The sequence below is a fragment of the Piliocolobus tephrosceles genome, chromosome 2 (assembly GCF_002776525.5).
Source record: "Piliocolobus tephrosceles isolate RC106 chromosome 2, ASM277652v3, whole genome shotgun sequence".
NCBI lineage: Eukaryota > Metazoa > Chordata > Mammalia > Primates > Cercopithecidae > Piliocolobus > Piliocolobus tephrosceles.
Window position 1 is genome coordinate 164772215 of NC_045435.1, and position 14899 is coordinate 164787113.

General features: G+C 36.7%; 1 protein-coding gene across 5 annotated transcripts in view; it reads right to left on the reverse strand.

Moving 5' to 3' along the window:
- The window catches only part of XRN1 (5'-3' exoribonuclease 1), a 141643-nt gene that overhangs the window by 39980 nt on the left and 86764 nt on the right, over nt 1–14899 (reverse strand). For all 5 annotated transcript variants that reach the window (XM_023215348.2, XM_023215347.2, XM_023215344.3 and 2 more), the window contains exons 30-33: nt 12726–12795; nt 9795–10002; nt 8286–8381; nt 135–243 (exon numbers count right to left, since the gene is read on the reverse strand). In XM_023215348.2, coding sequence (XP_023071116.1) covers nt 135–243; nt 8286–8381; nt 9795–10002; nt 12726–12795 — 483 coding nt within the window. The remainder of the gene's footprint in view (nt 1–134; nt 244–8285; nt 8382–9794; nt 10003–12725; nt 12796–14899) is intronic.

Below are 14899 nucleotides of genomic sequence, written 5' to 3' on the forward strand. Positions count from 1 at the left end.
AAAAAACCACTTACTGAATACTTTAAAAGAATGAATTTACTTTATGGTATGTGAATTATATCTTAATAAAATTGTTTATTTTTTTAAAAAAGCAGATAGCACACACAAGTACACCTTTCTAATTTAAAACTTACATTTTCTGTGAGGGTCATGTTTTCTTTGCTGATATTTAACACTGTTGTCATTAAAGCCAGATTTATGATGTTGGTTTACTTGGCTTATTTCTTGAGGTAGAACTGCACCCTGAAAATTAAAATTCTTATAAATTAAACAAAATATTAATATTATAACTTATTATCTTCAACTTTTAATAATTACATTATTTTTATGAATTATATAGTTCCTTAGAAAAATACTTAATATAGAAAAGTATACAGACTTTTAAAGCCACTTGAACGCTACCACCAGACTCATTAACATAATGATGATCACTCTAGATATTTTTTCTATGCATTTGTTTGCAAGATATAAAGAAAACAATCATTTTATAAAAATGCTACTTTTAAAATTTGAGACAGATTCTTGCTGTTACCAAGGCTGGAGTGCAGCGGCACAATCTTGGCTCACTGCAACCTCTGCCTCCCACGTTCATGTGATTCTCATGGCTCAGCCTTCTGAGTACCTGGGACTACAGGTGAGTACAACCATGCCTGGCTAGTTTTTGTGGTTTCAGTAGAGATGGGGTTTCACCATGTTGGTCAAGGTGGTCTCAAACTCCTGGCCTTAAGCAATTCTCCCAGCTTGGCCTCCCAAAGTGCTGGGATTACTGGCATGAGCCACCACACCCAGACAAAAATGCTCCTTTCAATAAAAGAATTAAATCTAATTTTGCTTGATGTTAACAAATGCAGAAACCAAACAAAATACTAAACTTTAGGTAAATGTTTCTTCACAACAGAAATATCAGTCTCTAAAGATCCCCCTAGATTTGCTTCAAAATAATCCCATCCAATGGGTAGGTAGAGGTGGGAAATGAGTAGGGGTTATAGAAGAAATAGTACTGGACTACAGCAAGGTAAGGAATGAGTACTGGTGGGTTCATTCATTCTATTTACTTGACATCATTATAGTTAAACTTTTCCATTAAAAATTTTTAAAAAGTTATCATTTCTGGCTCTATATTATGCAAATTGAGGATGTTAGCCCACTTACATTCCCTTCCATGTTAATTTGTATTAATCTCATGTTTTATTGGGATTAATAACAATCCCAATACCTGATTTTTATTAATATTTATATTGTCGAGGTTTTTAAATGATGGAAGACTTCACTACTAGATAGCCAGACTGATTATAAAGTTATAGTAATTGAGACAGTTCATAAATAGACAGAATTAGCAAAACGGCATAAGTTTCATATGAAGATTCTATCAGATCCTTTCATTTTTGCATAGGAAGAGAAAGCCTGAATGCAAAAAGAGACAGTTTTCCACAGTTGAAGCAGCAAGAAGCAAAAGTGGAGGCTAGAGAAGGTCAATACAAATGAATTATTTCACAGTTTTGCTTTTGGTAGGCCCTATTTACTTTCTTCTCAGCACAGACAAATGGACACTGGGTACGGAGACACAACACGTCCTCTCTGGTAGTGGGCATGCTCCAAAATAGTTGTGATATGCATAGGAGTACCAAGGAAGATCTAATGAGGTCACATGCACAGAAACACTCAAAGCTCTTCAGTTTTTAAAAAATCTATTTTTTATTTTTTTTGTAGAGATAGGGATCTTATTATGTTGTCCAGGCTGGTGTCAAACTCCTGGGCTTAAGTGTTCCTACTGCCTTGGCCTCCCAAAGTGCTGGGATTACACACATGAACCACCGTGCCCAGCCCAAGGCTCTTCAGTTTTGTTTTTTGTTTTTGAGACAGGGTATTTGCTCTGTCACTCAGGCTGCAGTGCAGTGGCGTGGTCTTGGCTCACTGCAACCTTCGACTTCTGGGCTCAAGCAATCTTCCTGCCTCAGTCTCCTGAGTAGCTGGGGCTATGGGCATGTGCCACCATGCCTGGCTAATTTTCGTATTGTTTTGTAGAGATGGGATTTTGCCATGTTGCCCAGGTTGGTCTCGATCTCCTGGGCTACACGGACCCACCCACGTTGGCCTTCCAAAGTGCTAGGATTACAGGTGTGAGCCAATGCAACTGGCCAGCTCTTCAGTTATTAAGAGTCAAAATGGCACGAGATTTCTATCATCATGGCACAATGGCTGGTGGGGCTTTGGCCTACAGCAGTACATTATGGGTGATTTTGACTCTAAGGAGAGGAATTAGAACATTAGGCTAGAACAAGTATTGTCTGAGTGTCTATTATGTGCCAGGTATAGTAAATGAACTGTGTACCCATTATTTTAATATCATTATAGTAATGCTACTGTCATAATAATGCTGTTATTATTTTGATTTTATTTTATAGACAAGTGTAAATGAGGCTCAAACTGATAAGGCAATTTATCACAGATCTATGTAACGGGAGAGCTGACATTTGAGCTCTGACTCCAAAATCCATGTTCACAGTACTACTTCAGAGAAAAGATAAGCCATATGTTTAATCAGAAAGCAAATATTTGGGTATAGTTCTTTAGGGTGTTCTGTTTGATATCTATATAAAGGTATTTGTACACGTTGCCATGTTTTGCCAATCAAAGCTTGAATATTTTTTATCACAGTGAGTTCTCTTGAATTTGCTCATCAGGTTAGGCTGCTTATTAATGTATATGTGTTATATTTTGGCTCTCATAATTCTTAGGACATTTAAGAGACAAAACATGAGAGTGTTCAGCTGAAATAAACAATGAAATAGCACCCAGTAAGACGGGTTGCATGCAGGAGATAATGAGAAAATATAACATCAAATGATTCTCAAGGAAATAACAGATTTTGACTGAGACCTAGAGGGTTATTTGTAGTGAGAGAAAAAAAGGGCATTCTAAGTGGAAGGAACAGAATGAACACATAACCCCAAAAGGGAATCATCTGTGGGAAAGCGAAAGTAAAGAGACCAGTCTGACAAGAACAGACTATTATGTCCAAATGGTTGGATATACGTCATATAATTAGGTGGGGTTAGATTATAGAAGGCCTTAGACATTAGTTTGAGGAGTTGAGGCAGCATTCCAACCCTGGAGCTGTATATATTCTAGAGTACGACAGCAATACCATTTTGTGGCTAGAAAAGACCTTAGAGGTCATCTAAGTGAACTTCATTGTATACATGAGGACACAGAAGCCTAGGGAAATAAGCCTCTCTCTGAGGAGATAAGAGTATTCCAGACAAATTCAAAGGCCCTGTTGTGGGGATCATCCCTGGCATACTCAAGGAAGAGGAAGAAGACCATTATGGCTGTAGCAAGGACATTCCAGGCCATTATATAAAAACAATGGCTTTTACTCACTGAAATGGGGAATCAGTGGAGGGTTTTGAGCTGCAGAAGGACATGATCTCTGATTTATATTTTAATATCATCACTCTGCCTGCTATCTTGAGAACAGACTGTAGAGGAGCCAGGATGTAAACAGATTACTAGACTACTGCAACCATCAAGGTGAGAGTTGGTATGAATTTGGAGTAGGGTAGTAGGAGCCTGTGAGAAATGGTCCAATTCTAGACATATTTGGAAGAGATTTACAGATGATAGTGAATTGGATACGAGGGTAAAAGGGAAAGGAAGGAGTAAAGGATGTGGCTCTTAAGGTCTGAGTGAAAGGAGGGAGTGGCTATTAACTGAGATGGGAATGACATCAGGTAACCTAAGTTTGTGAGGGAAGAACAAGAGTTCAATTTTGGATATGGTAGGTTTGAGATGTATACTAAGTATCCAAGTGGAGACACAGAGTTGGACATTTGAGTGGTGATGAAGGGTTGAACATTGAGTCTAAAGATCATAAAGGACTTCCAAGCTGGAGAGAGAAGTTTGGGAGTCATGATGTATGCATTTTTGTAGGTATATATGTTTGTGTGTGTATCTATATCTATCTTATCTAAATCTATTTTTTTCTCTATCATCTATCTCTCTATAATTATCTATCAATCTATCTATCAATCTATCTATCTATCCATCCATCCATCCATCCATCTAAGGAAATGGGTATAGATAGAGAAAAAGTCCAATAATTTAGCCCTAGAGGATTCCATCTTGAAAGAGCCCGAGAGATTAGGTAAAACTGACAAAGAAGACTGAGAAACAACAGCCAATGAGACAGGAAGAAAAACAGGGAAGGGTGGTATTCCAATGACAAGTGAAGAATGGATGACAAGGAGAACAGAGGGATCAACTGTATGAAATGCTGCTGATGGGTCAATTCAGATGGAAATTCAGACTTGATCACATGGTTTTGCACACGAAGGTCCTTGGGAACCTTGAAAGGGCAGTTTTAGTAAAGTGATGGGAATGAAAGACTGCTTAGAATGGTTTAAGAGGGAAAGGGAGAGAGAGGCATCAGTATAGACAACTTTTTCAAGGAGTTTTGTTCTAAAAGGAAGCACTACTCTAAGAACCTTCTTGCCTTTATTTGTTCAACTTTCTAATTAACTCCTGCTCTTCCAATCTTTTACTGAGGACTGTTCCTCCAAATTCAACAACAGTTTTCTTTTCATTTTTTGCCTTACTGCTTGACTAATGACTTTGACTGTTACCTCTCTGCTAAGTATTACTAATCTATATCTCTCATTTGAACCTCAGTCAAGATTTAATCCAGTATCTGCAACTTTCTAGAACAGATATTATAGCTGGATACTCCATCACCTCAACCTCAAGGTGTCCCATCTTAGACAAGGCAGCATGAAAGAAGAAGAAAAAATTTTTTTAAGTAAAAAAAAGAAAAAAAGAAAAAGTCCCAGATTTGGCCTCACCTAAAGTCACTTCTCTTACCCTTATTTCTACCACCACCATTCCTCAGGCATATAATCTAAAATGCTTAGAGTCAAAAATTTTTGCTTTCTAACATGATTTTTACAATGATATTATAAATCATTCTATCATTCTACTCCTCAGTTCCTGCAACTGGACTTTAGATTGTCATTCTTGGCCTAAATTAACTTTCTAACTACGATTCTCGTTTCCTATCTTTTTCGCATATAGTCCTTCCTACATACTGCTGACTGATGAATCTTTCTTAAAGACCCTTTCATCTTTTTTGACCCCAAGGCAAAATTGGGCAAAACGTCTCTTGGGTTTGAACCCAGTTTACACCCTGAAGCAGTGTGGTGCAGTAAGTACAGTACCAGACTCGGAATCAGGAAATTAGGTTTTGTGATTCAAATAGTTTAAAACAAAATAATTTATGGATAACCTAAAGAAAGCTTATAATTGCATATTGGCTGAGGAGACCTACGTATCTTGTCACCCTAATATTTTTCTTTACTCTTTAGACTAAGTTATGACATATGCACTAATTTTTTATGTTTATTTTACTATTTATATTTATTTTGCCATTTATGTTTATATTTCCTTTGTAATTTTCTCTTTTATCTCTGATAATGCCACCATAACTGCAGGATACTAGAATAAATGAGGGTCTGAAGGTACAGGCTACTGGTTTATAAACTTCAACATTCCTTTTTTTTTTTTCTGAGATGGAGTCTTGCTCTGTCATCCAGGCTGGAGTGCAGTGGCACAATCTCGACTCATTGCAACTTCCACCTCCTGGGTTCAAGTGATTCTCTTGCCTCAGCCTTCCGAGTAGCTGGGACTACACGTGTGTGCCACCACACCTGACTGATTTTTTGTATTTTTAGTAGAGATGGGGTTTCACCATGTTGGTCAGGCTGGTTTTGAACTCCTGACCTCAAGTAATCCTCCGGCCTTGGCCTCCCAAAGTGCTGGGATTACAGGCGTAAGCCACTACGCCTCACCGAACATTCCTTTTTGATCTAAGCTGAGAAGATAGGTAACTAGCAAAACATGTAGTAGGAATTTATTCCTTTCCTCTTCCTTTCTTTGTCTGAGTCTCTACTCTGTTAGCAGCACTTTTTTCCTCTTCTTAATCTCTACCAAGGAATGCTTATTTGTTCATTCATATTTAAGATAACCAACTACCAGCATAAAGTGACATGTTCAAGTGGAAAAAAATAAGTTGTTAAAAGCGATAAGGGCCTTTGTTAAATTTAAAATATAGTTACTATGACTTTGTAAATAACTAAAAAAAACTAAAGCTGATTTAAAACAAGAATTATCTATACTCTCGACTCAGTAGTCCAGAAACTTTTACAGGTCTGAAAATAATTACGAAAATTCATAATCACATGGAACCAGAAGGGCAAATCTTAAGCAAAAAGAACAATGTTGGAGACATCACATTACCTGACTTCATGTTATACTGTAAGTTTATATTACCATGTATCTGCCATGTAACAAAAGTAGCATGGTACTGGTACAAAAACAGACACATAGAACAATGGAACACAATAGAGAACACAGAAATAAAATGGCACACTTACAACCCCCTGATTTTTGACAAAGTCAACGAAAACAAGCAATGGGGTGATGACTCCCTATACATGATGCTGGGATAGCTGGCTAGCCATATGCAGAAGAATGAAACTGGACCCTTACCTTTCAGCATATACAAAAATCAACTCAAGAAAGATTAAAGACTTACAACATAAGACCTCAAACTGTAAGAATCCTAGAAGAAAACCCAGGAAATACCACTTGGAGTATAAGCCTTGAGAAAGAATGCATGACTAAGTCCTCAAAAGCAATCACAACAAAAACAAAAATTTATAATGGGACCTAATTAAACTAGAGTTTCTGCTCACAAAAAAAACTATCAACAGAGTAAACACACAACTACAGAATGGGAGAAAATATTCGCATACTGTGCATCTGACAAAGGTCTAATATCAAGAATCTATAAGGAACTTAATTTAACAAGCAAAAAACAAATAATGCCATTTAAAAATGGGCACAAGATGCTTGCTTCAGCAGCACATAGACTAAAATTGGAATGGTACAGAGAAGATTAGCAAAATCTTAAGAAAATTTATATTTTAATTAAAAAATTAATTTTTAAAAAAATGGGGAAAAGACATGAATAGACGCTTTGCAAAAGACATATAAGTGGCCAAGAAAAATATGAAAAAAATGTTCAACATCACTAATCATCAGAGAAATGCAAATCAAAACTGCAAGATGATACCATCTCACACCAGTCAGAATGGCTGTCAAAAAATAACAGATGCTGGTGAGGTTGCAGAAAAGGGAATGCTTATAAACTCTTGGTGGGAATGTAAATTAGTTCAGCCACTGTAGAAAGTAGTTTGGAGATTTCTCAAAGAACTTAAAACAGAACTACCATTCGACCCAGTAATCACATTGTTGGGTACATACCCCAGGGAAAATAAACCATTCTTCCAAAAAGACACATACCCACATATATTAATTGCATTTGCTATTCATACAATAGCAAACACATGGAATCAACCTAAGCGCTCATCAATGGTGGATAAGACTAATGCATTGATTGATTGATTTAGAGACTAAGTTAGTTACTCTGTTGCTCAGGCTGGAGTGAAATGGGGTGATCTCGGCTCACTGCAACCTCTGGCCTCCCAAGTTCAAGCAACTTTTTTGCCCCACCATCAAGAGTAGCTGGCTAATTTTTGTATTTTCAGTAGAGATGGGGTTTCACCATATTGGCCAGGCTGGTCTCAAACTCCTGACCTCCAGTGATCCACCCATCTCAGCCTCTCAAGGTGCTGGGATTACAGGCGTGAGCCACAGCGCCCAGCCAGATTTTAAAAAATGTGGTATATATACACCATGGAATATACACTATGGAATACTATGCAGTCATAAAAAAGAATGAAATAATGTTGTTTGCAGCAACATAGGTGGAACTGAAGGCCATTATGCTAAGTGAATGAACACAGGAACAGAAAACCAAATACTATATGGTTCTCACTTATAAGTGGGAACTAAGCATTGGATACACATGGTCATAAAGATGGGAATAACAGACACTGGGGGTTACTAGATGGGGGAGATAGGGAGGAGGAGGGAAGGGCTGAAAAACCACCTATTGGGTACTATGCTCACTGCCTGGGTGACAGGATCATTTGTACCCTAAACTTCAGTGTCACACAGTATATTCATGTAACAAACCTGTACATGTATCTCCTGAACCTAAAATAAATAAAGTTGAAATTATTTTTTAAAAAAAAGAACATTCATGATCAAAATTGTCATTTTCTATTTTATGAGATTTCACAGAAAAATAATCATTGTAGTCTTAAAAGAAAATTAAAAAAAAATTTTCTTTAAATTAATCGTCCATCAAAACAAGGAATACTAACCTTCTCTTGTACAGCTGGCTGAAAGTGTTGCATCTTTCCAGATCCCTGTAAGGACTGCCAAATGTTGCAGAATTCATCATCATCTTTAGCAGATACCTAGCAAAGTACAAACAATTTCTTAAGAAAATGAAATAGGAAGAAATAAAAATGCATATTAAAAATCAAACAATTTATTTATTAATGTTATTCAGTGGTAGATGGGATATTAAACTAACTCGGTTTTTTTTGACTCGGGGTCTTACTCATGTGGGGTCTTGCTCATGTCGCCTAGGCTGGGAAGCTGTGGTGGGGTCACAGTTGACTGTAACCTCAAATTCCTGGGCTCAATCCTCAGCCTCCTGTGGAGCTAGGACTACAAGCATGTTACCACCATGCCCAACTAATTTTTTTTTTCTTCTAGGGATGGGTTACCGTGTTTTGCTGTATTGCCCAGGCTGGTCTTGAACTCCTGCCTCAAGCAGTCCTCCTGCCTTAGCCTCCCAGAGTGTCGGGGTTACAGATGTGAGCTAGCACGTCCACCCCTAAACTAACTTTCATTATGTGAAATCTCTTAGTTCCTTTTTTTTCTAAAGCTCAGTATAGTAATCACAAAAGTATTCTGTGAGAGTGAAACTGGTGTTCTTTATATGCGACTGGTCTTGAATAGTTTTACTTGTTGAAAAAGAAAGCATAACAAACACTATAAAAGATTACACTGAATCAATATCCCCATCAATAGGTTTTTTTTTTTTTGTCTTCTAATGTAAAATACATTCTCTCACTCAAATTAACACCTAAAAATTTTATTTTAAAAATCTTCACCTTACACAAAATAATCTAATAAATTTAAAAATCAACGATTCAGATTAAAACTCTGGAAAAATAGGCACCAAATTTTGACAGTGGTAATTACCTATGAGATTTGAGAGGTCGTTTGCTTGTGTTTCCTTTGTTAGCATCTACTTCTGTGTTTTCCAATTGGTTTATAATAAACAGGTACTATTTGGGTTAAAAAATGTACTTAATACGCATGAGATTTGGGGCCATGGAATTAAATAGTGTCTCAAACAAGATAACTCAATTTTTGTCCCTAGAAAGAATAAAGGAAATCGCCCATAAATTGTATGGTAGAAACTTGAAAATTGCTTTTGATAAATGTGATATAATCTTTGCCCTTTATCTTTCAAATTTGTTATTTATAGCAGATAGCACAGGACATTTGGATTATATAAGAAAAAAATTAAATGTTAACTTGAAAAGTAAACATATAAAGAGAAAACATGAACATTCTTAAGTTCCTTATTTAAATACACTTTTTTCCTTTAATACAACTGTTATTTTGTAGCAGAGGTAGAATGCTAGCAATAGCATTCTTTACTAGCCTAGTATCTTAAATCTGCAATTGACCGAACCAAAACTTTTTAAATAAAAAAGGGAAACTAAGTTAAATTAGGTTTACATTTACAAAGTCTGCTGTGAGTTCTGACTTGTAAAAGGGGTAAACGTGAAGTTAAAGACTCAGAGTCTTACTTGAGTAGGAACAAAAAGTGATTGAGGGGAATGGTTGAGGCCTCCCAAATGCCCACAGGAAACTGATGAATTTGAGCTATAGTGATGCACAGCTGGTTGTGGTTTTACAATAGCTGTCAACTTCTGATTTCCAGTTTCAGAGCGACTCCCATGAGAAAGGTTCACCAAGGCACTTGTTGGCAGTCGATAACCTCTACCAGGCGAGCATCTAAAAGTAAAAAGTTACATCAGTGTCGGAAGGAAAACAATACTAAATGTGTTAGGGAGAAAAGTCAAATAATTTTTGGTGGACAATCCATCATCAGCATTAGTAAACACTACATTTTAAATTCAGTAGAGGAACCTCAAATCATAGAAATAGCTCAATTTATAAGATGATGTATTTCTACAAAGTTTCCTAAGAGCACATTTAGTATTTACTAAGTAGAGAAAACCCAACTATGTTTTAGGGGTGTGTGTCGATTTGTTGTTAAGAAGCTTGCATCTTAATTGTTGAATACAACTGAAAATTTATGAATTTTTTTGTTGTTGTTATTGAGAGATGAGATCTCGCTGTTACTCAGGATGAAGTGCAATGGTGCTATATCCTAGCTCACTGCAGTGTCAAACTCCTGGACTCAAGCAGTCTTCCTACCTCAGCCTCCTGAGTAAGTGAGACCACAGGTGCAAGGCACCATGCCTGGCATGCTTTTGTATTTTTTTTTAGAGACAGGGTCTCACTATGTCACCCAGGCTGGTTTTGAACTCCTGGGCTCAAGTGATCCTCCGTCCTTGGCCTCCCATCTGTTAGGATTACAGATGTGAGCCACCACGCCTGGCCTCAAACGTCTTAAAAACTGTGGAGCCGGGCATGGTGGTTCACGCCTGTAATCCCAGCACAGCACTTGGGAGGCTGAGGCAGGCGGATCAGTTGAGGTCAGAAGTTCAAGACCAGCCTGGCAAACATGTTGAAACTCTGTCTCTATTAAAAATACAAAAAAATTAGCCAAGCATGGTAGTGCACACCTGTAATCCCAGCTACCCGGAAGGCTGAGGCAGAATTGCTTGAACCCGGGAGATGGAGGCTGCAGTGAGCCAAGATCATGCCACTGCACTCCAGACTGGGCAACAGAACAAGAATCTGTCTCAAAAAACAAAACAAAACAAACAAAAACAAAAAAATGAAAACTGTGGTTTGGGCAGTCTAGGTTATGAAAGCTCAGGAGCATGGAACCATTCTCAGTACGGCTCTTCCTAAGCAACAGGGTAAATGTTAGCTTTGATTTCATTTGTCTATTGGTCAAATGTGGAGTCCGGCCCTTTTTTTCCTCATTTTCCCATCTTAAAGTTCTGGGTCTGTATCTGGAAAGGCTTAAGAGACAAGCATTTGTGATTTCCATCTTTTACAGCCTTGATAAACATGTTAGATATTAAAGAAACCTTCTCTTTTCAACTCTATGACCTACTTTTTTCTCTTTGAGAGTATAATTTTCTTATATTGAAAGAAAGTGCAAAAGTAGAGTTCTATGAGAAACCTTTGTAAGTTCAAGGTTGCTAGGAAGTATCTATTTTCATGAGAACTAAACTTACTAAAGATTCTGCATTACAGAAATGAATATACTGCAAGCAGGTAATCTTTTACCCAGCTCTCTATCAGTCAATAAATTCACTGTCCCTTACTAGGAGACGGGGAAAAAAAGACACTGAGGAAAAGAAAACCACAAAAATATACTTAAAATATATTTTGAAAAGTTAGTGAATCAAAGGCATCGGTAATCAAACATTTTCATGAACAATAAAATCAGACAGGAGATCCGGATTCTGCCACTGTATGTGAAGAGTGTAGACAGGAGAAGTCTTTGAGTAACAAGCATATTTAAGTTGCAAAACAACAATAATAGCATCCTGAAGGTAACTATTTGGTATAACGGCCAAAGACTGTGATTTCATGCAAGGAGGTTAAAAAAGGGTAATTTTTTATTTTAATTACTCATTCATCAAAATAGAGGAGAAAAAGAAACTAGATAAATTCAGTTGCTTTCCAGCTGATTTTTAGAAAGTAGAAAACTGGAAAGGATTTCGTTTCATTCTCACAATAACCTAGGGAAGTATGTATATATCTTCATTATAGATGAGGAAATTGAGGGTCAGACACTTAATTAACTTACCCAAGGTAACACAATGTTTAAGTGTGAGAGTTTACACCACGGTGCCTCTCATTTTATCATGATCCTTGTTCCTATAACTTTAAACTTTCTATTGGCACTTTCCCCCAAAATACTCATCTTATCTCTGTTAAGTTTAACTCTCTTCCTTTAAACCTCCTAACCTCCAGTTAACTTTCTCCTTTCCTTTATAGTCAAACTTCCCAAGTGTTGCCTCCATTTCCTGTCTCCATTACTACACTTGCCATTCACTTCTCAAATCATGCCAATCTGTCGTGAGTACCTACAACTCCACTAAAATTGGTGACAAAGACATACATGTCACTAGTTTCAAAGGACATTTCTATTCCTCAAGTTATTTAACCCTAATACCATTGTTTACATATGCTATTCTCTCCTCCTGTGCACATGTCATTATTCCCCCCTTTTTTCCCTCGGTAGCTATTATTCATTCTTCAAGTTCTATCTTAAATACCACTTCCTCAAGGAGGCCTTTCCGTTACTCGCAGGACGGGTCATACTCTTTATAAAAACCTGCACTTCTTCCTAGTGCTTGCCATGTTTTAATTAAATAATATTGTAATCAGTTGCTTAATTACCTCCCTCACTAGAATGAAAGCTCTATGAGGGTAGAAAGCATGTCTGCCTTATTCAGTGTTATATCTCTAGTAGCAAGTATGTCTTACGCATACCATGAATTGAAATTGTAAACAAATAAAAAATAATGTAAAGTCACTGGCCACATGAACATATTCACAAAGGACAATTATCACTGGGAAATACAAACCTTATTGTTAACCCTCCAGGAAATTCTTCATCAAATAATACTTCAAACAGGACATCAGCTTCTCTATTAGCTGTTAAAACAGAGAGAGAAAGAGATAATAAAAAATCATATGGTGAAAAATCAACAGATAAGTTTTTGGAGTGTTTGGAAGTATTTATTATAAAAATTCTGGATATGATATAAAATGTTCAGGATATGAAGAATGGCATAATATTAATACAAGGAACGTTATATAAGCTAAGAAACAGAATACCAGTGCCTTAGGGGATCATTATTGTCCCAATTCCCAACTAGGTAACCATTATCTTCAATTTGGCAGTTATGATTCCTTATGTTTCTTTATACTTCTACTACATACATATGTATCTGTGAATAATATATAGTATTGTTTTGCAAGTTTTGAAACATATACATGATATCATAGGGAATATATTATTTTGCAACTTATTTTTATTTCTTTCAACATTATATTTGTGAGATTCACCCAGGTAAACGTGTACATTCAGTTTTCTGGATATATAGTATCCCATCTATGGGTATACAATAATTTATTCATTCTCTTGCTGATAAACATTTAGGTGATTTCTAACTTTTGCTATTACAAACAATGCTACAATGAACATACAAATGTGTCCTTTGTGCAGGTGATTGCCCCCTAGGTTAAAAGTGAAAACTGTTGGGTCTTAAGGCATATATTTTTTTTTAAAAAAAACAGCCTTACTGGGCCGGGCATGGTGGCTCACACCTGTAATCCCAGTACTTTGGGAGGCTAAGGCAGGTGGATCACAAGGTCAGGAGATCAAGAAGATCCTGGCTAACACGGTGAAACCAAGTCTCTACTAAAAATACAAAAAAAAAAAGTTAGCCAGGCGTGGTGGCGGGCACCTGTTGTCCCAGCTACTTGGGAGGCTGAGGCAGGAGAATGGCGTGAACTTGCGAGGTGGAACTTGCAGTGAGCCAAGATTGCGTCACTGCACTCCAGCCTGGGCGACAGAGCGAGACTCCATCTCAAAAAAACAAACAAACGAACAACAACAACAACACAGCCTTACTGAGGTATAACTGACATATGATACACTGCACATATCTGAAATATACAAGTTAATGAGTTTTAACATACATAATTAACCAAGAAGCCATGACAAATAGGATAATCACTTCCAAACCTTTCCATTTCCTTTTGTAATCTGAATCCTCCTAATCCAGGCAACAACTAAAACTCTGCTGTCACCATAGGTTACTTTACATTTGTAGAATTTTATGTAAATGAAATAATACAACGTATATTCCTCATACGTCTGGCTTCTTTGAGCATAATTATTTTGAGAGTCACCTATGTTGTGTGTATCAGTAGTTTCTTTTTTATAGCTAAGAAGTATTCCACTGCATATGTATCCAAGAATTTGTTTACCCATTCACCTATTAATGGGAATTTAGATTATTTCTAGGCTTTGGTTATTACATACAAAGCTGCTATGAAGATTCATGAACAAGGTTTAATGCGGATTTAAGTCCCATTTCTCTTGGGTAAATACCCACCTATGAATGGGATGGCTGGGCCCTATGCTATGATGTATGTTTAACTTTTTAAGGACTTACCTTCATCATGATAGCCCATCAATGGGGGGAGAAAAAAAAGAACCCACTAAACTACTTTCCAAAGTGGGTTTATCTTTCACATTACAACTGGCAATACAGAAGAGTTCTAGTTGCCCTATATCATTGTCAACACTTGGTATAACCACTCTCTTAAGTCTTTCTAGTCTGTACGTGGTAATATCTTATTTGGTTTTAATTTGTATTTCCCTAACAACGAATGATGTTGAGCATCTTTTCATATGCTTATTTGTTATCCATATATCTTCTGTGGTAAAATATCTGTTCAGCTATTTTGATCATTTTAAAAACTGGGTTGTTTGATTTATTAAGTTGTAAAAAACTTTTATATAGTCTAAATAAAAGCATTTGTTGGATTTATGTTTTGCTAATATGTGCCTTTTCATTTCTGTAATACTGTCTTTTGAGGAGTGAGAGGTTTTTTTTTGGTTGTTTTTTTTTTAATTTTGATGAAGTCTAAAGTAGCAATTTTCTTTTTCTTTCTGTCTTGTCTTTTTTTTTTTTTTTTTTTTGAGACAGAGTCTTGCTCTGTTGCCCAGGCTGGAGTGCAGTGGTAT